The sequence below is a fragment of the Lissotriton helveticus genome, chromosome 3_1 (assembly GCF_964261635.1).
Source record: "Lissotriton helveticus chromosome 3_1, aLisHel1.1, whole genome shotgun sequence".
In the NCBI taxonomy this organism is placed as follows: domain Eukaryota; kingdom Metazoa; phylum Chordata; class Amphibia; order Caudata; family Salamandridae; genus Lissotriton; species Lissotriton helveticus.
The window spans coordinates 130,319,599-130,346,641 of NC_136061.1; the positions used below are offsets into that span (position 1 = coordinate 130,319,599).

The 27,043-nt window shown below is 43.5% G+C and overlaps 1 protein-coding gene across 4 annotated transcripts in view; it reads left to right on the plus strand.

The window, feature by feature from the left end:
* Positions 1–27,043, plus strand: part of CUX1 (cut like homeobox 1) — a 1,380,044-nt gene that overhangs the window by 594,378 nt on the left and 758,623 nt on the right. For all 4 annotated transcript variants that reach the window (XM_078679377.1, XM_078679375.1, XM_078679376.1 and 1 more), the window contains exon 11: positions 16,130–16,318. In XM_078679377.1, the coding sequence (XP_078535503.1) occupies positions 16,130–16,318 (189 nt within the window). The remainder of the gene's footprint in view (positions 1–16,129; positions 16,319–27,043) is intronic.

Sequence of the window (27,043 nt, forward strand, 5' to 3'; positions counted from 1 at the left end):
GTACATAAGCCCACACTTTTTGTTTATTTTTGCCTCTAAAATGTGTACTTCACAGGAGTTTTTAGTCTTTACGAAAGCCCAGAGTTTTTGTTTACATAATGTGTACTTCACAGAAACGTAGAGCCAAAATGGTGCTCAAAATATGCCATATATCACGAGCAAGGTTGTTGGTCTAGATTTTTAATAGACATGGAAAAGGGTACTTTCACTTTGCACTACAAAATGAGGTCTAGATCCCTGGGACTCTATGGTCCAGTGGAAGGCTAGAGTAGCCGAAACGTGTAGGCCGTCCGTTTTTTGATTAACTACATCCTGCACATGGTGTGTAAATAAAGAATACGTTTTGAAAAACTTACTGCTGCTGTGCTGTGACTTCTGCCGACGAGTGGGGGGCAAGGAGAATCCAGAAATACATATATATATTTTTTTTATATGTGTGTATGTAGCTGAAAAAATATAAACTAAAGAATAAGCACTGAACAGTGGTCCGTGCCTGCTTACTGTGCCGAAAATGGTGAACATCTGCTAGCAGCGTACTTGAATATGTGTGTGTGTGTGTATATATATATATATATATATATATATATATATTTTTTTTTTTTTTTTTTTTTTAACCCACTGGGTAGTTATAATAAGGACCACGTTTCCATAGGAAATTGATTTCTTGGTTTGCTGATTCTGGAATGTTTATGGGAATCCATCAAGCCAGGGAGTGCTGAGAAAAAGGTGTTATGGGGAATCCCAAAACACTACCTCTGGTGCACTTTTACAAAGGAAAATTAAACGGTGATACCGCAAAAAAACTCAAAATTTGGCAGAAAGCTAGATCTTGATCAGAAAGTCTGTCTCCTGTGATTTGGTGTAAATATGTTGAGTCTGTTGAGTCATTTTAAAGAAATTAAGGTTCAAAATGTATGTATATAAACCATGCCACTTAACATCAGTGGAAACAAAAGATATGATCTGATTGGCTGCCTCGACATCAACCAAGATGTGCTGGTAATCATTGCAGGACTTGGGGACTCCCTTCCCTGTCCTGTAAAAGGTTCAAAAAAACTTATATGGGGGCAGGGTAGGGATACCCTGCTTCCCCTAGGTCTACAGGTCTACAAGTTTAAAGCCCCCTGTAGCGAACACACAGGAACATGTAGGTTGTAAACTTCTTCTTTATTGGCAATCTCGCACGGCTTGGTGAAGAAGTGTCAGCATAACTGCTGCTACACCTCCTCTGCTACACCAACCATTCTAATTCTACAATATACACAGTCTACATTCTACTAAGTTACCATAATACTACACAGCCTTCTCCTTTAATTAACCTCTACCGCGCTAGCGGGTTTTCCCGCTGTGCCCTGAAATTTGAAAATCGCGCGTAACGTGACAAAGCCAGCTAGTCATGCGCGTAGCGCAGGTAACGCCCATGACGAGCTGGCTTTGTCATCTGCGCTGAAGGGGTTAAACTACACCCATTTTCCTCCCCTGAAGAAAAGAAAAAAAATAACATCCTAATTGCAATGCTACTAAACAAAGAGTACTATTTATATACTAGCAAATTAAGTGCCACATCCATAGTCCTTAAGTTTTACAATGCTTCTGCCAAAAGTGCTAGTTTTTACTTCACTTGAAGGATTAGTTTGAGTATCGGAATGGGTTTTTATATTACTATCATAGCAATACTCATTTCCTGGATTGCACTCATTTCTCAGATCACAATACCTTTCAACATCTGAGTTGGTACCGGACATTAAGTCTTGATCATTGGTAGGATCAATAGTAATCCACCAATATTTGTCAAATCTGTCACATTGCTTCTCAATTCGCTCCTTTTTACACACATCAAGGTTCTTTACAATTGCCAATCGACTCATGATAAATATAACCATCCTCTAACTCCACGTCTTTCTCTTTACTTTGGCAGCTTGCTTTGGGAAACTAAACCTGTTTCTCCCTTTCACAATTTTTCTGCTGGATTTCACAAGTACCCATTGGCCTACCTGAATTATTCTCATTCTTTACTCCATATTTCTTATTAAAATGCTCCTTGTTCTTTTGTTGCGATTTCAAAATGCATCTTCTCACATCCTCCGCCTGCCACTCAATTTTCTTTCCTTTATCTATCCAACCAGGATTAACTTTGGAAAGCAGTACCTTACCTCTCATAATGCAAAAAGTACTGTTGCCAATTAAATCATTAACCGTAACTCTATAATTCCACACCATTTTAATTAACTCGACTTCCATACTTTTCTTACTCTGCAAAGCTAACTGCAAGGTACCTTTAATGACACTGTTGACTCTCTACACAACATCATTACCCCTTGGATGATAGAGTGCTGCAAATGTATGATTAATGCTAGCCCACTCAATCAAGGGTTTCATTTCTTTGGATTTAAATTGAATACCATTGTCAGTGAGCAAGGATTTGGGAAAACCTTCCCTAAAGAATATACTTTACAAAAATCTAATCACTCACTGAAGCAGTGTCTACTTTCACTACCACTTCCAATTCAAGCGATTCAGAGAACATATCCATAAGTACTATAATATATTTTTGTGAAACATCACTCAACAGCACAGGTCCCATAATGTCCAGGGCTATATCCTCCCACTGCATGTCAGGGCAGCCCAAAGAACCTAAGGGAGGAAGAAGTGTTTTCTGAGATTTTTCTGCCCTTTCACATTCCACGCAGGATCTAACAAAGCGTTCAGTCTCAACATCAATTTTTGGCCACCAGTATAAGGACTAATATTACGTTTTGTCCGTGCTATAACAGGATGTCCTTCATGACAAAGTGTCATGATCTTATTTCTTAGTTTAGAAGGGGGAATTATTTTTTCACCTCTCACAACAAATATACCTTCAATTCCCAACTCATCTCTTACTTCCCAAAATACTCTCAAGTCACCTAGAAGTTCAGTTTTGACAAACTCCTCTCAGCCATTTTCAATTTTATTTTTAGTAGTTTCTCAAACGCTATCTTCATCTGTGCATCTCTCCACTCACTTTCTTGCAAACCCTTGCCCTCATCATTAGCAAAAATACTGGCCGCACACACATCATTCCAAGGATTTGAATCAATCTTCCTGCGAGGTAATGGCATTCTGTTTAAGAAATCTGCGGTAATAATCATTTTCCCAGGAACATATTGCCCTTCATACAGTAAGTCTTGCAATTCTCGCAGATGCTCTTGAAAAATCTTCAATGTTTAATACTTTTGTAACAGTTTATGATCTGTTCTAACAAAAAACTTTTTTCCCCATAAGAATTTTCTGAAGTGCTCCAGAGCCCATGTGCAAGCTAGTGTCCCCCTTTCTATAACCGAATATTTCTCTTTGGTGGGTGACAATGATCTAGAAGCAAACGCTATAACATTCTCACCTCCACGATCATTCTTTTGAGGAGTGAGAACACTACCCTACCCCTTACCATTGGCATCTGTGGTAACAAAAGTTACTGCAGTTGGATTAAACCCTTGCAAAGTGGGAGCTTTAGCAATCACAGATTTTATGGCCAAGAATGGCCAGGGCATGGTGGCGTTCCAGGGCGTGAAAGATGCGGGATGGTAAACAAGGGGTAGAGGACGTGAGAGCAGCAAATTCAGCAATTATGCCGGCTCTCCGGGACAAGGGCGGGTCAGCACCTCTGTTAAAAACCTGTGGCGAAGAACTTGTCTGTCCTTTGTGTAATCCGTTTCCAGGCGACAGACGGCTCTTTTGTTTCTACGACGAGCCGGACATTAACAGGTAAGGAGAGATTGATGAGGGAGCATCCAGCTCAGACTGGCATAATCCACCACATTCAGTCAACCCCACTCCAATCCTCCCCACTCCACCGCGGTTCAGTACACCCCACTTTACTCCAATCCACCCACCTCTACCCCAATATATTTCACCCCAGTTAAGACCACCCCACTCAGTCCAATGCCTTCAGCCTACCACACTCTAATACACCTTACTCCAATTCACCTCACCCCATTTCAATCCATCCCAGTCCAATCCACCCGACCTACTCACTTCACTTCACTCCCCTCACATAACTCTCCCTATCCCAATTCAACCCAATCCTCCCCAATCTACTCCAATCCACCCACTACCTCAGTCCACCCAACACACTCCAACCGATTCCACCCCACTCCAATCTACGACACTCCTTCCTACGACTCTGCACTTGATAACACTGCACTCTACGACACTCTCTGCCACTGAACCACTGAACTCTACTCAACTGTATGACACTCTACACCCCCTATTCTACTCTACGACGACTACTCCAACAAATCCAGTCTGACACTCTACTCCTACCACTCCACTCAAGGATACTCCGTGCCACTAACGTTTAACCATGCAGAACAGCAGCCACACTGGTGTACAACATGGCAACTCAACATTGCCAAAGCTAATATTTCTCATTGGGGAGACCGATTGGCTTGTTTTTAGGTGAAGGAGCTTGGTCGATAGCTTCCACTAATTTCCTTTGGTTTGATGCCTTCATGACTAATTTCATGTCCTAGATACATAACTTTTCTTTCTGCAAATGTACATTTGTTAATTTCAGCAGTTAATTCTTTCTTGCACAATACATGGAATACTTTTCTCAAGATGTCGTCATGGTGCTTTCTAGTTTTTCCCATGATTAGTTTATCGTCTTAGAAAAACACCACATCTTGGATGTCACCAAACAGCTGTGTCACAAGTCTTTGAAAGACAGCAGCCGCGGATGCTAAACCAAACGGCATGCGCCAGAATTGATAACATCCAAAAGGTATACCAAAAGCAGTCAGGTATTTACATTCGGGATCCAAAACTACCTGATGATATGCAGAAGATAAATCTAATGTGGAAAACCATTTTGTATCTCTAGTAACTATGATATTGTTTAGCTCCCTCAAATCAACACATAATTGGAACGCCTTGCAACGACCAACGGAGAAACCCACTCCGAGGCTTCCACTGGAATGATTATATGCTACATGGGGGTACTGTAATGTCACTGAAATACAAAAGGTTGAAAACGCTTTTTTAAGATATGTTTTGGCTGTTCCCCGATCGACATCAACCTATATTTGCCATACTGAACTGGGCCTCCCATATATTACAAATACAATAAAGGTACAACCAGTTTTATTGTGGCATCAGGTCTGACCTCCCCAAAAACTACATTTAATCGGCACGTGCTTTGTGATAGCCTAAAGTTAGATCATCCCTTGGCGATTAAGTGGCTGAAATACATCAAAGAATTTAAGACCGATTTGGGCAAACCTGAATATTATTCTAATCCTACTGTGTTGGGCACAATTTCAAGAAAGGTTTTTAAAAAACAATGTATGTCCGACATGGAGGAAAATAGATTTGCCAATGAAGTCTCCAGACCAACTGTTCAAATGAACCAACTGATGTTCTCTACCTCAACCATATTTAACATACACAATAAGAGGGTATGATTGATTCGTTCCTACACGCCTCAGACTTGATGTATTTCATCGCTTGGTGAGTCTTCCGACCATAAAGGATTGGTCGAAGACCTTACCTAATTGTCTTTTCGATGGAGTATCATTACAATCAACTATACTGTTGTACTTATTCCTGCTGCTCAGCCTACAATGTTTGGTGTGAGTGCTTGTTAGAATGTTGAGTGTGTAAGACTCAGTTGGATGGAGGGCTGAGCGGCTTGAGGCTGCTCCTGGTGGGTTTTTTCCTATCTTCTTCTTAGCTTAGTCTTGCTTGAATAAAGTACTTACAAGGAACTACAAGGACTATGCTACATTATTTACAACATGTAGTCCTGTTCTGCAAATATTATTCAGAGCAGCGGAGGTGGTGGTTTAGACCTATCTTAAAAATATGGGGCTTGAGGCAATGCCGACCAGTTTATCTTGCTTTGCAATTTCTTGATAATATATGCATTGCAAGAAGTATAGCCACTTTCCTGAAATGTACGATTAGACATAGGAAACATCTTGAACTGTGTTTTTCTTGATAACATAACTTTAATCTAAAACTTCTTATCTGTAAAGGAGTCTTCTAGATATCTTTTAAAAGGCTGTTTTTATACAAAACTTTACAACTGTTTTTGTAATATATGTAATATGCATTATTAAATTTTATAATACTTGTAACATGAAATGTTAAAATTGTGCTTTTATGGTTTTTTTCTTGTTTCAAATTGAAAACCGAATAAAGCTAATTTTTGAATTTTGACTTTGATTATATGTACATCTAACAATTTGTCCAATCCTAACTTCACTTCATCCCTAACAATGAATGGGATATTCCGTGTCTTATGGATTTTAGGAATGGCATTTTGTTTTAATCTTATGGAATGAGTGAACCCTTTCATCTTACCAATTTTTCCATTAAATACATCCGGAAATTCCTCTAATGCCCATTATTTTTAGTATCTTCTACTACACACGCTAAGAGTACCTGTTCTGGGTTATTTGAGTCAAGGATTATGTTGAGTTTACTTTCAGTCCTTCCTTGGCTACCTATAATTTGCATAAAGCATATCTACCTTTGAACCTGAACACAAGTTGTCTCACTCCAATTATGTCGATCTTCTCACCTGTGTAAATCTCAGGGTTAATATCTGATCTCTCTAAATGGTTCCATATTACCTTACTGAAGTGCTGCAACCACACACTTTCAGGAATAATTGTGTAAGGTGAACCAGAATCAGCAGCTACTTGCAGTGATACACCACCAAAAGAAACCCAACACAAAGGTTTACTCTCTCCTTCTCCTGAAATTTTTAAAACTTTTTTCTTTGAATCGTACTTGACATTCGTATAATCATTACTGTGCCTCTTTTTTTGTTTTTCTTTCGTTTGCATACTCTAGCAAAATGCCAATTAGACCATATTCTAAACATTTTGCAGATTTAGCCGGACATTTGTCAAATCTAGTAGAATGCGCACTACTACCACAGCGATAGCAAGCGTAATAGGGATTTTTAGTATTGGTAAAATGCTCTCCTTTCTTTTCATCCCTTCTATCATTTTTTTGATTCGAACCTTGAGTATATTTACTTTTACCTTCTGAAATTTTGTTCAGTGTATGACTACCCTCTTTTTTAGGTCGAGCCAAAGCCAACGCGTATGCGCTGCTCTGCGAGGTTTCTTGTGTTTATTCCGTGATGGTCTGACTCCTCCCACACATTGGATTGGCTTTTGCGTGTGTCTTTCAATAATGAAAAGCACTCAAATGGCTAAAGTCGGGCGCATGTCCCACCTCTTTAAATGGTCACTCCCACAACGTTTTGCTCTCGGGAGCGAGCAGCGGCGTACAGGGTGGCAGCTGCATTCCTCTTTTTTTTTTTATCTCTTGGCTGTTAGGGAACTTTTAGCTTCTTCCCTACCCCAACCACCACATCCGGGGCACACTCCCTTGCTGACTGCTGGGGTGTTTGAGTAGTCTTGAGGTCGGAGAAGATGAACTGGTTGCGCTGGTTCGCCGCTGCTTACGTCCATTACTCACTCATGGCTAAAAGGCAGGTTAACGGCAATGTGGCCACAAGAAGTCCCTCACTCACTTCTGGTGTGCCAGGGTGTTGGACGACTAATCTTTTCCAGTGTGCGGACTGTTTGGTGGAGCCTGGACGAGGGGCGGCATGGGTCTCAAGGCTACAGTACTGAAGCAGTCATTCGGCTTCAGAGGCACGCAGGTACTCCGATTTCATTCCACTCATTGTCTAGTGCTGACCAGCATCTCGTTCTTTTTGCCTTTCGTTGTGCACAGAAGGACGTTATAGAGAGGTACACAGCGTCACAAAGCACAGCGAGCGTGTGCCCACTCAGGTCACTTCCCCTACGTTTGCTGCTATTTTGCTTTGTGAAGCATGTGGTGGCGCTATCTTTACTTTTTATCAGTGCAGTGACTGAGGGCGGCCGTGTTGTACGATGCGCATTGAGGTGTTTTGCACTTTTTTCCTCCTCAAGATTTATATAGCGCGCACTTGACCCAAAGGTCTTGGAGCGCTTTACATGAGCACCAGTTAGGTTACACAAGGACACATTCTTGTTTTTTTGGCAGGGGGCCCAGAATCACAGGATGTTGAGCCAACGAGGAGGCTCAAACCTGGTCCCCTCTGCTCTAAATCCACTGCTTTGGCAGTTATGCCACACCTTTTCGTTCGCACTTGAAACGTAATTGGGACCACATTTTAACTAACATCAGGTGGTTGTAGTGCTAAAAAATCTTTAAAATGGTTTCAGTTACAATCGTGACCAATATATGCGCAACAGGGAGCAGTTAATAGTTTCTGTGTTTGACAAGATTTGCCTCTGATATTTGTTTGTTTCTGTTTTTGCACTTTTATATAGTGCAAGCCTGAATCGGAGGAGCGCTTTAGATTAGCATCAGTTACATGACATGGAGTCACAGTCAGTTTTTAAGCAAGGGGAGATTGGGGGATTTGGCCAAAATCACGGAATGTTTCCCAGGCCCATCATCGTGACCGAGCACGCATTCTATCGCAGAATGGGTAATGCAAAGGTCTGAATGTTTGGAAAGCATGCCAGCTTAAGGTGCTCTGCTTTGGGCGAATAGTAGAGGCAGCAAGAGGTAAACTGGAAGGGGATGTATGCAAATAAACTAGTTATGGATGAGCATAAAAGCAAGTTGCTACTAAGCAGGACTGAAGTGTTCTTACCAGTGAGCTTTTTGTTGCCCTGTTACACACAACGTCTAAAGTCGGGAATTTGCTTTCTGTATGAGGCTTCAATCAGCCAGAGTTTCCCTTACGCATAACGTGCAACACATTTGAGGTGAATAATAAAGGCATATATGACAACAGACACAATTCAGGTGGATGTCTCCTGGTTTTGAAGCCAAAAATAATTTGTTGTATCCGTCTCGTGCCTAAAATGCCTCTGCTTATATGTAAGTTGGTGAACTACATTCCCCAATTATTCTTTTCAAAATCTCCCCCTTTTCACTTTTAAAATATTGGCATGTATGAATGTGATAAAGGTGAACAAGATGGTTTTAATGTGCAGAAGTAAGTTGGCCGCATCATAGTGCTTTTTTCCATGACTTTCAGCCTTGCTGCTATGCAATATGGCTAAAAGACATTGACAAAGCCAATAGCTCTGGCACAACGGAGACCTATTGTCTTTGCCAATGCTTTTATTACTGGGAGCTGGGGCTGCAGCAAGAGTAAGTGAAGAGTAGTGTTTTGTAATTTAGGGCAGGTGCACTCCTAAGTGGCAGCTTGCATTATTATTTTGAATATATTGCAGAGCGCCATCCTCTCTTGTACATAGGTTCCGTAAACTGCCTTTTTCCCTGGTCAACGTTGGATTGACATCCAGCACAGAGGGCTGGCTAGAAGTGATCCTCAGGGACACTGCACAAATGTGGCACGCTCTGAAAAAACAAGCATGTGCAATGCAATAGGTCTCGCATTAGGAAAGTTTGAGATATTGGTATTGTAAATGACAAATTTTCTATTTATGAGTTGGTTTTGAAAATAGCTGAATTAATAGCTTTGTCATTTACAATGCCAATAGTTTTAACTTTCGCAAATGTGACACCTATAGCATTTGTAATGCAATGCGTGTTGTATTTACATGACTTAGATGCATCGATATTACAAATAACAATGGCTTTTAAATTTTGTTTAAATAATTAATACTTAAATAAAAGTAATTGTAATTTATAATGGCAATAGCTTAAACTTTTGTAAATAACTTTTGTGAAGATTATGTTCACTGTATTTTATTGTGATAAATCCAAGAACAGAAGTGAAATATCAACATCTTTTTGTGACATTTGTAATAAAGCTTGAAACATTGAGAGAACATATTTGAACCAGTTGTTGTTGAATGGTTGCACAGATTGATGCTGTGGTGGCGCTGAGTGATGTTGTGGTGGTGACGAGTGATGCTGTGGCGTTCAGTGATGCTGTGGTAGCGCATAGTGATGTTGGGGTGCCCCTGAGTGATTCTGTGGTGGTGCTGAGTGATGCTGTGGTGATGCGATAGATAGAGGGAGGGCGATAGATAGATAGAGGGAGGGCGATAGATAGATAGAGGGCAGGCGATAGATAGATAGAGGGCAGGCGATAGATAGATAGATAGTGATGGCGATAGAGTGAGTGAGATAGATAGACAGATAGAGTGAGTGAGATAGATAGACAGATAGAGTGAGGGCGATAGAGTGAGGGCGATAGAGTGAGGGCGATAGAGTGAGGGCGATAGAGTGAGGGCGATAGAGTGAGGGCGATAGAGTGAGGGCGATAGAGTGAGGGCGATAGAGTGAGGGCGGTAGAGTGAGGGCGATAGAGTGAGGGCGATAGAGTGAGGGCGATAGAGTGAGGGCGATAGAGTGAGGGCGATAGAGTGAGGGCGATAGAGTGAGGGCGATAGAGTGAGGGCGATAGAGTGAGGGCGATAGAGTGAGGGCGATAGAGTGAGGGCGATAGAGTGAGGGCGATAGAGTGAGGGCGATAGAGTGAGGGCGATAGAGTGAGGGCGATAGAGTGAGGGCGATAGAGTGAGGGCGATAGAGTGAGGGCGATAGAGTGAGGGCGATAGAGTGAGGGCGATAGAGTGAGGGCGATAGAGTGAGGGCGATAGAGTGAGGGCGATAGAGTGAGGGCGATAGAGTGAGGGCGATAGAGTGAGTGAGGGCGATAGAGTGAGTGAGGGCGATAGATAGAGTGAGGGCGATAGATAGAGTGAGGGCGATAGATAGAGTGAGGGCGATAGATAGAGTGAGGGCGATAGATAGAGTGAGGGCGATAGATAGAGTGAGGGCGATAGATAGAGTGAGGGCGATAGATAGAGTGAGGGCGATAGATAGAGTGAGGGCGATAGATAGAGTGAGGGCGATAGATAGAGTGAGGGCGATAGATAGAGTGAGGGCGATAGATAGAGTGAGGGCGATAGATAGAGTGAGGGCGATAGATAGAGTGAGGGCGATAGATAGAGTGAGGGCGATAGATAGAGTGAGGGCGATAGATAGAGTGAGGGCGATAGAGTGAGGGCGATGGGGAGGGTTAGGAGAGATGTGTAAGAGGCAGACGGGAGGGTGAGGAGAGATGTGTAAGAAAGGCAGGCGTAGGTAGCTAGGAGAGATGGTGTAAGCGAGGCAGGCGGAGAAGGGTTAGGAGAGATGGTGTAAGAGGCAGACAGGGAGAGTGAGGAGAGATGGTGTAAGCGAGGCAGGCGGGGGAGGGTGAGGAGAGATGGTGTAAGCGAGGCAGGCGGGGGAGGGTTAGGAGAGATGGTGTAAGCGAGGCAGGCGGGGGAGGGTTAGGAGAGATGGTGTAAGAGGCAGACAGGGAGGGTTAGGAGAGATGTTTTAGAGTGGTAGGCGGGGAGGGTTAGGAGAGATGGTGTAAGAGGCAGACAGGGAGGATTAGGACAGATGTTTTAGAGTGGTAGGCGGGGGAGGGTTAGGAGAGATGTGTAAGAGAGACAGGTGGGGAGGGTTAGGAGAGGTGTGTAAGAGGGGCAGGTAGGGGGAGGGTTAGGAAGGGTGGCTTAGGAGAGGCAGGTGGGATTGGCCACATGAGAGGATCTAAGAGATTTAAAAGAATGAAAGGCATAAAAAGGATGGTCTGGGGAAGGGCAGGTGTGCGAGAGAGACGGGTTTGAAATAAGGATACACAGTGCTGGGACAGAATACATTGCCTAGGAGAGTAAGAAGGAGACGAAGAAAGAAAGAGACATTGAGTGACTGAAAGGTTAACGGGGAGATTAAAGAGATGGTCTGAGGAATGGAGAGACGTAAACGGCAGCGGGGTATGGGATCAACTGAGAAATAAAGAGAGGATGGTGACAGAGGGATACACGAGATGTCCAGAGACAGAAAAGAAAGAGCAGGAAGAGACAACAAGGTTCTGAATAAGGGCACAGTAATGTTTTTTCTCGAGAGACGGGACAAACATGAGAAGGAAGGAAAGACCACACACACTAAAATAAGTGGCAAGAAAATTAGATTGACAAGGCAACCAATAAGCAATAACAACAATAAGCAATGGACCACTTTAAGTTAATGATATGTTTGGCAACTGACCGATTACCCCCACAGAATTCTACCACCAGAAACCCCAAGGATTAAATGGAATTGGCCAGGAAATTCGACCAAACCATCAAGAATCCATGCCCAGTGCACTGGGAGACAGGCAACAAGATGCTAGAACGTTACAAGTCACCTGGAACAAACTTGAAGGCTTGTAAATGCTTGCAAAATACCAAACTATGAAAAAAAGCCACTGCCAAACATATGCATCCTAACACAGATAAAACAAACCCAGAAGATCGAATCTGCCAAAAGTCACCAGGGATAAGTTAAGAAACTTTTGCTTCACTATTGTGTCACTAACAAAGGCTGTCCGAAAACATACTTAAAGTCAAGGAATAAAGACTAATAATGAGAAACGTCACCGTTCTAGCATCTATGCCGAAGACTGCAGGGGATGGAGGGATATAGATATGATTGCGAGAGAGAGAGCGCATAAAATATGAAACACGAAATAGCTCGAACTTAAAATCGCTCCCATCGCGTACAGCCCTTATAGTTGTGTGTAGCGTTTTTGGGTCTACTGCTGGAAAGCTGTTGCATGCACTTGGAAACCTCTACAACAATCGCAACCGATCTGGTCTCATACTGTGACCTTGATTTCAAAGAGCACTTATACATCAGTGGATTGATTTCAGAAACATAGTAAAATGTATCTGAATTCAAGCAAAAGAAGCATACATGGAACGGGATATATAACGGATAAATGCTGACACACTAGTCATCTGTTGAAACATGTATGGTTATGATATCCGAGAAGCTTAGCGCATAGAACTGTACTGGACAACTATACCTCGCAATTGCTAATAATGTAATACTAAAAAGGTCTGGTTCGTTATACTCATACTAATAACCTCTATGGGTGTCTGCTCCATGACTGGGTCACATGCAGCTTGTTTTATGTGAGAGTGCCAGGCGTGGTTTCAAGATGTCACCCTGCTACCATTTATAATTGTTTTCTAAAGTCTTAAATGTGTTAAAAACAGAAGCAGTTGCAAGCAACTTTCAGCACGTGTAAGCTTTGCAGACATGTGCCTTAACTACAGCCAATTTACATTTAAGTAGCCTTTTGAAAATTGAACACTGCAAGTCCCTGGGCTGACACCATTAAGCCACCACCAGCACGCTCGCCTTACTGATTTGCAGAAGTTATCTCTGGCGTGGATAGCGTGAATAGCGTGTACTATTGACTATGCAGCAAGGGCACTAAATAAACATCCTTCCTTGTTTTTTAGAACAAGCGTGTCTCCGATGTGAGTGATTTCCTAGGCAACCGTAATATGGCACAATTAGACCACTCCTTATTTTTCTAATTAAGTGACAGACACCAACTACCAATAGTTCTACGTCCGACCGAACTTAAGGACCAATTGACATTTACATCATCTTCCAAATGTTCAGAAAGACAATCTCCTTAATCACCATCACTCCCACAATACATCAGTAAGTGAGTAGGTCTTAAGCCATGATTCGAACACTGGAAGGTTTACGGAAACAAGCATTGGCAAGAAAGAGAAAATGCGAGAGACATGGAGGGAGAGTGGGAGGGAAAGAGAAGACGGAAGAGCAACAAGCTCTCGGCATTGCGTGGCGGGGGTGGGGGGCAGGGGAGCGGGGCACGTCGAGTCGCAACAAAAAAAAAAAGAGCGGCTGCGAAATGAACTGGAGACAGGGCTGACACCATTAAGCTGCCACCAGCACGCTCGCCTTACTGAATTGCAGAAGTTATCTTTGGCGTGGATAGCGTGTAAAGCTTAAGAATTATACCGCTAAAACGTTAGGTTTTGCGCAGCAACAGTAGTAAAGGAGCCTTGAGCTACGGAAAGAGTGAGTAGGTCTTCAGCCATGACTTGCACACTGGAAGGTTTATGGAAACAAGCATTGGCGAGAAAGAGAAAATGCGAGAGACATGGAGGGAGAGTGGGAGGGAAAGAGAAGACGGAAGAGCAACAAGCTCTCGGCATTGCGTGGTGGGGGGGCAGGGGAGCGGGGCACGTCGAGTCGCAACAAAAAAAAAGTCAGCAGCTGCGAAATGAACTGGAGACAGGGCTGACACCATTAAGCCGCCACCAGCACGCTCTCCTTACTGAATTGCAGAAGTTATCTCTGGCGTGGATAGCGTGAATAGCGTGTAAATCTTAAAAATGATAACGCTAAAACGTCCGGTTTTGCGCAGCAACAGTAGTAAAGGAGCCTTGAGCTGCGGAAAGAGTGAGTAGGTCTTCAGCCATGACTCGCACACTGGAAGGTTTACGGAAACAAGCATTGGCGAGAAAGAGAAAATGCGAGAGACATGGAGGGAGGGTGGGAGGGAAAGAGAAGACGGAAGATAAACAAGCTCTCGGCGTGGCGGAGGGGGGGGGGCGGGTGAGCAAGGGAGCGGGGCACGTCGAGTCGCAACAAAAAAAAAAGACCACGATAGTGAATCCACAGATGCAACAGAACAACAAAAAGCGCCGAAAGAAGCTTTTACTTAAAGAAGAGGGCGGGGGAGCGGATTCCTTTGAAGCACGGCCTCTCGGCCGTGAAAGAAGTGAAAAAACTGCAGGGATGTAATTAGGGGGGAGGAGAAGTGAGGCCGAGCGCGCGCTGGGGTGAATGCCTGAGGCCGAGCTGCCTATGGGAGGGAGGCTGATGGCTTTGATGTGTACGCGCGTTCCGCACCATTGCACCACACGAACTGTCTGAAATCCGCGAAGGTTTCAGACCTTGGTTTGCCCTCAAGACTCTCGTCTATTAACCCTTGCAGGAGTAATAGGCGAGACCTAAAAAATGGAGTCACGTTGGGGTCATGAACCACATGGTGACATCCCCGCGTTAGTGAGATAACACACTAGCGTTGCGGGCACGTCCTTAAGAATAAACGTCACACGCCGAAGACTGAATCAAGAGAAACCAGGCTTGCGGCAAGCACAGCTCCCGCTAACAGTCCATTGGCTTTCAAAATTCAAGATCTTCACGCAGTGGCAGTTGCCGGCCTATGACTATGTAAAAATGCTTCCAGCCAAATCTTGATGAACCCTCATGCGAGTACGCTTTTTTTTATTTTGAAGTTTAAAGCGCTTACCACGTTGCGCACAAAGATGTTGCAGTGAATTTCTTCCTCGTTTAATTTTCTTAAACACCAACACTGTTGAAACAGGAACATATCCTGCAGTTCCCTCTTGGCATGCTTGCCCAAAGAAATCGTGGGTTCACGAGATTGCCCCCACTCATTGCCAAAAAACACGCAGGAATATGTAGGTTGTAAACTTCATCCTTATTGGCAGTCTCGCACAGCTTGGTGAACAAGTGTCAGCACAACTGCTGCTTCCCCTCCTCTGCCACATCAACATTCTGTTACAGCAACCAGAGATAGGAATATTCTAAGCATTCTAATTCTACAATATACACATTCTACACTCTACTAACTTACCCTATTACTACACCCCCCTAGAGGACTAGGTTACGGTTACGGTGGTTGATGAGATATTTATTTTTGGGGTATAGGTCCCAGGGACCACAGCCCCATCATTCCATTTATGTGGAGGGGGAGGTATGGACACCTCCCTGAGATGATTTCAGTTTCAGATTCCCCATCCCACCGGGAGCCCCAGTTTATTGGAATGAGGAGGGTAGCATGAGTCCCCCCTCCCAAAACCGAATTTCGCCCGGGGTGCCAACCCCTGGGGCCTGCAATTTTTTTAAGATGGGGAGAAGTGTGTGCTGCTCTCTCCCCGAGCCAACTACGGCCACGGGGACCCCATCCTTGGGGCCCTCCTCATTTTTGAATGGGGAAGGAGGCATGAGCCACCCATCCCCCAGGACACTCGTTACCTACCTGCCAGAGCACGGGGAGGGAAGATATCATTGCTTCCGCCCAAGTGAGAGCTGAAGAGACTCTCCCTGCCTGCGTCTTGCAGGCAGAGAACTGACGAATTTTTATACTTAATGGGAGCAAAGAATACATGCGGAGGGTGCCCAACTCTAAGCTCTGCTCGGTGATGGACATCTTACTTTACGTTGCCATAAAAAAATGTACATGTTGACAAGACAATTTCATGCTTATTACTCTAATGAGGATTAGTAATAAAAAAAGCACAATTCTTTTTCCCCTTCTTTTTAGGAGAAATCTTCAGAGGTGATGACCCGTTCTGGCTTGGAAGTTGAACTTTCCGCAAAGGAGCGTGAAATTGCCCAGCTTGTGGAAGATGTGCAGAGGCTTCAGGCAAGCTTAACCAAACTTCGTGAGAGTTCAGCGAGCCAGATCTCGCAGCTTGAACAGCAGCTGAACTCAAAGAATGGCACCCTTAAGGTAAGGGTCTTTTGTGCACTTTTCGTGTCCTGTGCTCACCAGATTTAGTAAATGGATATTGTAGAACAATATTTACTAAATGAAAGCTAGTGTGTTCTTAAATATTTTTAATTTTAACTTGATTTGTGATCCCTTTTTATTTCCATTTATTTTGTTGCATGTTTTTTAACAAAGCCCTCTGTCCCCATTCACGCCTACCCCTCTTTTAATAGAAAAGCTTTTAATCTTTTTCTCCCTCCTAGAGTAACCTGTAGTTCTTTAAATGGCCTTTTGGGTCAGAGTCTGAAGTTTGTAAAACTTATAACTTTTTTTTTTGTTGGTATTATAGCAATGTGCAATGATAATTTTGGATTTTGTAAACAAAAATCGTCTTAAATGTTCGTTTGTTTATTAGACATGATAGGCCCTCAACATGATAGGCCCTCACTATGAAATATTCTGTAATTCTGATGGAGACTGTAGCAGGTGTATCTGTCGGGAATTTCTACCTGCTGATTTCTCTCCTTATGAGTATCCTCCAGGCACTAGACTGTATCTGGAAACTTTCCCCACAGTATCAGCTCTCCAGCACTGCCAGGTGATACCAATGCGCCCTCAACTGCCAATCTGCTGGCCAGGATTTGAAAGACATCAAGTTATATAAGGTGCCAGCCAACATGATGTTGTGTTTTCCTATTTTTCTGCACATCATCAATGTATAGCTAGCTCTTTTCTCATTGTTTCAGCTTTCTGCCGCCACTAAGGTAAATGTCTCCCCCTAAAATTTTAGGGTTAAACACGGTCTCAGAAGCTCCAAGAAATGTCTTTGTCAGTTCCACACAATATCTGAATGTGCTGTCTTTGCTCCAGGCAAGAAACCCTTGTCTTGAAAGCCTGTTTATTGATGCACTAAAAGGGTGTCAGAGAGCTGAAGGCCAAGCTATTGAAGCATTAAGCTTCAGGTAGATCCATGGTAGGAAATAGGTTGCTGAAAGATCATCCCACTCCAGAAAGAAAAATGCAAAGCATCATAGGTAGGAGAAACCATCATCTTGCTCATCTAAATGGTCCTGCTCCTGGACGAAGCATGCCGGCTGCCATACTGGATATTTTCTGGACCTCTGTTACCATCTAAACCACATCACAAGGGTGGAACCTGCACCTTTGGGCTTGTTGATTCTGATAGTTTTGACCCTGAGACACGCCAGCACCCCCTCAGACTTGGTGCAGCTTTGAACGAAGCCTGTGACTTTAAGGCACTAACATCCATGGGTTTGGAGGTAATTTTGCCATTGTTAAAAACCTCAATCACCATACATTATCCCAGCGGCAAAAGAAAATATTTGGGCCAGTTTTGATGAACATTTGGCATAGCATCTCCTTGGACTCCAGAGATTTGCTACATAGAGAAACTCTTCAGGTCTGACTACTAAACTCTACTCATTCCCGACAAAGATTATGGGTACGTACAGTGGATGTTGAGTCACAGGAGGAAAACATCCTTCTCTCCTACAACACGTAATTGGCAGAAGGTTCTAATTCCTCAATAGCCCCATCAGCAACAAAGGCAGCCATGTGAGCAGTTGCACCTCACTACCCACTGAAGTGGAGGTTCAAACCTATACTCTATTTTAAAAAAGCTATCACATGGTAGAGAAAATCAGGATGCTAAGACTAAAGAGTTACGTGTATTTGTACAACTTAAAACCAACTTTTGGAAGGTTTGGCACAGCAGTGTGCAAACACCATGGCAGTGCAAAAGTTAGTCGAACTCCTAATAAGAATCCAAATGTGTAAATGAATGATTGTAAATCTAGGTTAGGGTCCTGCAGCTTGTATGTGGCCGCTAGCCAAGATGAGCGTTTATGATTGTTTACTGTCTGAAGAAGAGGGGATTTACTGTGGTCCTAAAAGAGAATGGAATTTTGTACGTGTAGTGCTATATGACAGTGTGACTTTATAGTATTGTCATGAACAGAAGTAGGGTTCTACCAGCTCTGGTTGTGATGTTGCTGCGGGTCTTATGTATGTAAACAAAGAGGTCCGTTTCATGCTATTTTTTTTTCTTGTGTGCATATTTTTTTATATTTTCATCTCCACCCAAGTAAAGTTTTCACTGCTGTCCTCTAAGAATTTGCCATGATGGCTAGTTTGTTATCCAGAAAGATGTGGGTTCCATTCATGGTGACCTTCTGTATGATTCAGCTGCTCTTGAAGATGATGAGGGTATGTAATTGGAGCCAGTGTAATCTTCAGGTTTGGATCTTTCATAGAGTCACATGCTATAATAATTACCTCCTCCGAGTTGGGAGTTCCTCAGTAATCTTCAAATAGCAGCATCATGTAAGAGAGGGCTATAAGCAATGTTACTTCAGTAATGAAGCAACCTGCAAGAAAACGCTGCAAGCTACAGCCAGTCTGCTTCCAGCACCCAGAAAAACCTTCCTCCGCCACAGGCCACCGTACCCCAGATTTTCTGCTACTATTGTGTGAAAGGGTGTCCTACCAGAGCTCTAGTCTGACTTATTTTAGACAGTGAATTTCAGATTTCACTAAATTTCTCCCTCCCTTTTTGGCATCTATGATCTTTAGATCTTGATTTTAGTGGGATTAATTGCCTGTAGAAATGTCTAAATATGACCCTCCTCTGTGCCTGCCCCACCTGTTTGAAAAAGAGGATTATGTGGAAAGTCTCCACAAGGAGCTTACCTAAAAAGGCCTCCACCTTTAAGATTTGAAGACTCTTGAGAAACCTTAAATAATTACGAGAACGTCATCTGAGGTTTCTCCAAAACAACCAGACCTGACGATCCACCATCTTCAGAGGATGACTCTTGTCATTCGGTTATCATGTAAGAACCTAAGAAGTCCCTCTTGCAGTACGATAAGGCCTTTGACTCAGAATAGTTAGTTGAGGACCTATCCTCAAAGTATGGGGAGCCCTAAAAGTCTTTCTAGACGCCAGGCAAGTCAGTCAACCCAATGTCTGAGGTGCTGGCTAAACTAAAGTCAATGCATGCTTGCTGTATAGTCTTATACTCCCTTTATCTGTGACTTCTAATCCATGCCACAGTATATATGCTCTGGTAGTGGTAACATTGTTTTCACCCAGTTGGTCTATTTGACTATCCTGTAGAACCAGACAGCACAGAAAATTCAAATGGCGTGGAAGTTAGTCATATGTGGCTTGCAGTATGTATTTACACCACCCACATACAGGACAGAAATATATGCCTGCTAGGAGCACCACTGTGCTCTGGCTGGATTCCAGTCTTAATGCACTGCAGTGACACAAGACCGGGAAATGTGCTTTGCAATGTAGGTAAACCGTGCCTACATATTCAAATATCACTCCTAAAGTGTGCCTTGCAAGACGTCAGGTCAGGGTCCTTATATATAAAATTAAGTTACACTTGCACATTAGAGTTAGTGTATTTTCATAGTGAAATAAAACCTTAAAGTTGCTTCAATGTGTAGGCCTTGACAGGCTTTTTCCTCAATAGAGTTAGATCTATATCCATTAAAAACGTAAGTATATAGTAGAGTTAGATCTGATTAAAATCTTTATTTCCTATCGCCACTTATAGAAGTTATGTGAAAATGCTTCTAAGTTAATTTCTGCGTATTTTTTAAAATGGGATGTACAGGTGAACTTGAAATGGTAAAAATTTACTTTACTCTGCATGAGCCAGAACTGACTTAGAACGCCCTCTGCCACTCATCACACCTCCAAAGTTGAAATTCACATCCTTGACAGGGATGGTTAATAACTCTGGCTCAGATGACAGTAGCTGGACTCTGAGCCCCGGAAGAGCAAATGAGTGTTAACTGTTGACCAATTAGCAGAGGTTAGCTATCTGAAAGTGGACAGGAACAGTTGGAAGAACAAAGAGCAGCATTAGCATTGCCTCTTTAGAAGTGGAGATTCCAAGGACCCTCTTAGACATCCTGACTAAAGTCATAGTAGGAGATGGAAACTTCTTTTCCTTTGCCAGATGGGAGGAGTGCTTATCTAAATAGGTAAGTAGCTAATGAGCTAAAGACAGGCCTTCCTAGTTGCATCGGTTTCTGCCATCCAGTTCTCCTGAGTAATTTTACAGTAAATCAATGAGGAAGTGCTGCAAACCGGAGTTTGAGGGACTGTGAGAAGGATTGGTCGGTAGAATTTCTCTTATCATTAGCTGGTACATAAAGTAAATCTTACACCTCAATCAGCATCTCCTCAGAATATTTCTGGACCCTGGACATCTCCATCCAAAGAAGAAAGCCTTACCCCTGCTGGCAGCCAAGGAATAGAACTTCTCTCTCTGGGTCAAGTGATTGATCTAGAAGCCCAGAAAACAGATAAACTCTTGACTTCAACAAATCCCAGCTGACCACCAAGCACTTCACCCTGTAGGAGACCTGACAGGGTAAAGACTTGGTCCCCAGAAGCCTGCACCTAGGAGCTATGACTGCATGAATGACCAGAAATAACTTTCCCAGCCGTTGTAGACATGGGGCCTGCCTGATGTATCATAGGGTAATACCCCTTATGTGCCTATGGGGAAATGCTTTGATACATAATGGTCCAAGTCGTAAAACCTTTGACTGGACAACTCACTTAATATATCTGACCTTCGCACCATTGCAGTCAGGCGTAATTGCACAAAGGGCCCAGCTCACTGCAAACTGCTGCTTTTCATTGGTGCTCTACATTTCTTGCCACTTTTTGCCTTTAAACTTAAAAAAACGTATCTCAGGTGCCTTTAAACCTATTATTATAATCATGGTGTGTTTTTACACATTACAATTTTCTCTATTTTTCTAAATTGGTTTGAGAATTTTATGATGTTGTGTTCTCTTTAAAATTGTTCATACTGCTTGACTGTAACACACACTTCTGGGGATTGCCTGCTACTTGTGCTGAGCTAATGGGGTAAGCAGATATTCTGTGTGTTTATTTAGTTGGTAGGAGTATTTTCCAACCCTTATTCCTGCAAACTCTAAAGATGAGGCTCTTTTGAATACAGCTAGGGGCCTGATACTAACCAGAGTGAATTATCAAGAGCCAAAAGATGAAAGAGATGATAGTATTGATAGAGCTGCAGATCCAGGCAACCTGGATGAATTCAGCCTATGACCACACATTCCAGCCATATCAGGACGAAGAACAAAATACCCAGTAGCATGACCATCCTCATTATGACATTCTTTGAGGAATACTCTTCAGAGCCTTCAATGCATGATGAAAGATTTTAACAAGTTTTCCTCTCAATCAGCCACAGCAACCTCTACAACCTTGTGGAAAAGTAAATTTTGCCATGTTCTGTGTCCCTACGCCCCATCCATCATATGTTATGTGTGCATGACCAATATGCATATGTTATTCCCCATTTCTGATTAAAGACGCAATTACAGTTGTGTCCACCTCTAGTATGTTAGTTTCCAGTCCTCGTGAATACTACGAATATCAGGCCTATGTAAGTAATGTTGCCACGTTTCTCAGTGTGCACGTTATTCAATTATAAAGTCCCCGTTTCCAGGCCTCAAAAGGGCCCGGACCACAGATTCAGCTCCTGTCTCCTGAAAGCCTCGCTGAGGAGCGATACAGCCCCCACCTGTATCCTCGACCCCTCACTTACTTCCTGCCTTGCAGTGCCCGGTGCACCCCGGCTCTGCCTCTGAGTCTGCCAAAAGTATGTTACAGTTCCTGCTATCAGTTCAGTCCTCCTCCTCTGCATTCCTAAGCTACTGAACTGCATCAATAGTTTCCGTCATTGTCTAGCCTTCTCGTCTCCATGTTAGAGAAATACTGTATTTAATGGTCATTTAGTATTCTTCTTCACGCACTACATGTAGAATAATGCATGGTCCAGTCTTAGAGTCAAGTTAGCTTTTCCCCTCATGACTTCTAGTTTATATCAACATGTTCCCTAAACATTAGATACCAGATAGGGTTTAGGTACATGTCGCTCCGACCCTTCAGACTCTAGTCTCTGCTCCTAGCACAGAGTTCGTAGCCCCCAGCTTCTCCTAGTAACACGTCATTGCCAGTTTGCGTGCACCACCAGGTTAGAGGTCCCGGCTCCTTAGGTAGCCCCCACCAATGTTTCCGCCCATTCATGACATATTCTGTTACGTTTACATCACATGTCTAAGTAAACTCCCAGTTACACCTCTTTTTACTGTTATCTCTCGCGACTGCTACGCGTCACGCCTTCTACTCCACCCACTGTTACGCCTACTGCAATGTAATGCTATGTGTTTGCGCTATGTATATATATCAATGTTTTGTTATTGAATGTTAGCGCGCTCATCCCAGACCAAGCCCCGGCAGCTGCTGGGCCCCAGTTGTCCTGCCGGGCCTTATTGTCCTGTTCCTATGCAGGTTGTCCTGATCCTGTCCTTATGCTGTAATAAACCTGCAGAAACTCCTACTACCTCGAATCTTGACTCTTATTTATTGAGCTATCTGTTATGCTATCAAAAATAGGGTATTATTTATTTATTTACCACATAATGGCGCCCGAATAGGGACTTGCCCTTTCCCCACGCGTCGGTGAAGCCACGCCGACCCCCTGACCCTCTGCAGTCGTGACGGGACCATACCGTGCACTGGCAGATATTTCTGCTCCAAGTATCCCTCAGGCCCACGGAGGAGACGGAGGAGGCGGTCCAGCATCCGAACGAGACGGTGGAGGAACGCGGCGAGTCCCGACCAGAGCCCAAGCCGAGAGTCCAAGGTCCGAGGTATCCGGAGGCCCACCCGTAACTGAAGTCCGAAGTCCGAAGTCCGTCGTAGTCCAGTCCCGTCCGAGGCCTTCCGTTCCGTGCTGCCCGGTGAGTACCATTGCTGGGGTAGTGTCTAGACAGGGTCAGTCTAAATTGACTCCTGGTCCGTGGGTTGGTGGTACCCAAGCCCACAAACGAAGTGTTCACCTTGGTGGATACGGGTCTTGATGCGTTCCTTTATGGGACCGGTATGTTCCGTACTGTTATAGCAGTGCATCCAGTAACTCTAGTCTGTTCCGTTCTCGAGAAATTCTGTTCTGTTTCTGTTTTCAGTATTTTCAGGTAGTATTCTGTTCGAACTGTTATGTTATGATATTGTTTAATGTATTTCCAATGTCGTGGTATGCCTGAATTGTTTTCCCAATTGTTATTGTTTTTCGTGTATTGTATTGTGTTCCGATTCAAGTTTAGAATGCCGCTCTTTTCCAAGTTACGTCAGTTAAAAACTAGAAAGGGTCTGCTGGAAGCAGCAGTTCCTGTTCCGCCTAGGGACAGTCCAGGTCACTTTATGTATCAGAAACATGGCATAAGCGCCATATTGTATCTAGATTTATGGGTAGAGTATACCAAACAGTTAGAAGAAAAGTATAGATGGCCCGTATCGGGTACATGGGATGCCGAATGTATCATGCGAGTAGAAGAAGCATTATGGAAAAAGAAAGCCAGACAGTCACAGAAAGATGCCATCGAGTTATGGCGTAAGGAAGCGCATAGAAGAACGGAAAGGGAAGTCAGAAAGTCAGAGTTAAGTAGAGAATCCCAAGAACGAGCCCAAGAAAGAGAATTAATCGAGATAGGTGAACAAGTCAAAGCCGAACAGTCAGACAGACAGAGGCATGCCCTTATTAAGGGTATGTATCCTCTCCTTGCCGAAGGTTTGCCAAAAGCGACCCCAGAGGCACCCAGTAATTTCCCACCACCATTAGTTCCGACCAAGCTACGTCACAAACCGACCGCAGCTGATATTTTTATTTCGTCCTATTTGGATGATACAGTTCCAGAATATGCAAATCCAGTTCGCGCTCCACCTGTCCCTGTAAATCAGGCACTTCCTGTTCCTCCAGACACCGGGGTACCTGTTACGGTACCCCCGGGTCAGCCTGCCATACAAGTTCAGCCCACGTTACAATTACCGACCCTGCAAGCACGAAGAATGTCAGTCGACGATTCTAGTCTAGGGGCCGCAGGAGGAGGTCCTCCTCAAACCCCGCCGCCACACAAACGTTTATCAGCACTCGAATTACATGCTCAAGCATCACAGCGTACTCCTAAAAGTAATAAGTCTGTCACAGAAATCAGACAAGCCCTTGCCGAATGTGTCTATGACGCAGTCCCAGGCGAGTATAATATGGTTTTATATTCCGTACGCGTAAGAAGGGTGACCGAGTATCTAGTCACCTTACCGAATATGAAAGAAGATCTAGACAGAATATATCGTTTCATCCGTACAGGGGATGATCCAGAAAGTATTGGCGAAATTATGTCTCAAAGGAAAGCCGAGATTCAGCTCATGATATTAAAGTTCCTGATCAATTGTCTAATAAGAGAACAAGATTACCCGTCTAAAGATCCCGCCGAAATGAGAATCCTGACAAGGTGGAGTGATAATATAGCCGAGGGTAAGCACAAGACCATTAGTGCCATGGAAAGTATGTACAAGAAAATTCGTAAAGAAATAATAAGGTTACACGAACAGCGTAAAGCAGCACAAGTAAGCGAGAAAGAAAGTATCTCTGATCCTGAAGAGGAAGACGAGAATCCCGCCAGAATAGCGTATGTAGGAAAATCCAGATTTCCAGATCACCATTTACGTCCAGAACCTAAGTCTATGTTTCATCATCCAGCATCAGAACGAGGTTCTCTAGAACAAGTATTTCAAGCTACCGATCACATTCTGAAATCACGAGTCGGATATGGCGAATTAAGTACCATGCACGAACAAGAACTAGCCCGATCAGCAGTCCGATGGATTACTGATTCTACCACTTTTCCAGACGAAATAGTGGCACAAATGTTTCTGAAACTGCCCCTAGCCGAGCAACGACTGGTGGGTATATATATGATCCAGCACCTCATTACCTTGTATGAGGGTCAACATTCTGATCCAGGCCCGTTACATGATATCCTGAACGAGTTACTCCAGTACAGATGGAGAGGTCTAGGTACCGATTTAATTAGTGTCATTCTAGAACAGCGCCACAAGTATAGAACGTTCCTGAACCCGCATTTTGTTCATGTCTCACCCCCAGAAAGTAAACCATTCTACATAGATAGACAGAATCCGCTACGAGAAGTCCACCCAGTCCAAGGGGCGGGTGGCGTAATGCAACGAGTGTTTGTATACACTCCGATATCAAAGATGGAACTTCTTGAAATGAAGAAATTAATTCCCTGTCACGACAAAGATCCAGCGGGGTTCCATAGAGAATTAAAAGACATGCTCCGTATGGGAGAATACACTTACCCAGATGTCATTAAAATGTTAAAGGTCCTGCTACCCGCAGGGGTGTATGAAAAGCTAAAGGAAAAAGAATGGGAGGTGGGAGAGAAAAAGATCGATTGGACAGCTCTAGAAGCTGAAGACAAGGCACGAGTACCAGGTACCGGTCTTGGAGATAAATGTAAAGAATTACCAGAATTATTGATTCAAGTTTTACCCAGATTGTTGACAACTAGGAAAGAAGACTGGGATGCAATCTCAGCCTGTAAACAGAAACAAGATGAAGACATTAGTGATTTTTATTCTAGATTTGAGAAATGTTTCAGTATTAACAGTGGTCTCAAGACAAGTAGTGAGTCATACCCTCATCTTTTCGTTACCAAATTAGTCGAGAATTCAAGTCCACAAATTAAAAACCGAGTTTTGAAAGTCGAAAGCACCTGGCAAGCAAATACTCCGTCCCAGATGCTCCAGATGCTCCAGTATCACCAGAATAGAATCAGAGAAGAGCAAGAACACGAAAGAAAACGTATGAAAGACACGAAAATGAAAGTGCTAGTTGCACAGTCTATTCCTCAAGACAGTCAGAAGAGAGGTCCGAATCAAGCCAGTCACCCTGCGGCTCCCGTTAAAGGGAACTGCAATTATTGTAAACAGCCAGGTCATTTTATAAACGAGTGTGCAGTTCTGAAACATAACATAGCTACTGGTAAGACTAAAGAAAGACCACGTCCGCCGAGACAAGAACAAGTTTCACAGACTCCTCAGTCACAGAATGCACAACAGACAGTTTCCGCACCGCAGCCTATTGCTGCAACACAGCACGTTACATCGCAGATGTACCAGTATGCACAGTCCGAGTATCCAGAGTACCAGTCATATTCATGAAACAGCCTAGAGAGGGAGGTAGGCTTGCCTCTCATCGAGATACCTGTAGACCAAGAAGGTCCCTATGTTCACAGTCAAGTATTAGGGAAAGACAGAAAGTTTTTGATCGATACAGGGGCAAGTAGGACCACAATTAGTCACGCCGAAGTACCAGGGGCTCCGCTCTCAGGCTCAAGAAATGTTTCCCTTGGATTTTCAGGAAAACCCATAGTTAATGAGATATCAAAGCCAGTTACTCTAGAAGTAGGTCCATTGTCCCGTACTACTGATCTGTTACTTACTAAGTCATGTCCAGAAAATCTATTAGGCATTAAGACATTGAAAGAATTAGGTGCAGTTATTTGCTGTTCCCCAGAGGGAATACGTCTGTTCCTACGTGACTTTAAGGGTCACTATGTATTACGAGATTTTGATTCAAGATTGTCTAATGTTCCGCAGCATTTATGGGCGCAAGGTCCAACTGATGTAGGTTACATGCAAATCACACCCCATCGTGTGACTCTCAAACCAGGTGTAGTGTTACCACGAATCAGACAGTACAGACTGCCACCTGAGGCTGTAGCAGCCTTATCCAAAATTATTGACGAGCTCATGGCTCAAGGAGTAGTTGTAGAAACTGACTCCAATGTATGTAATTCTCCGAT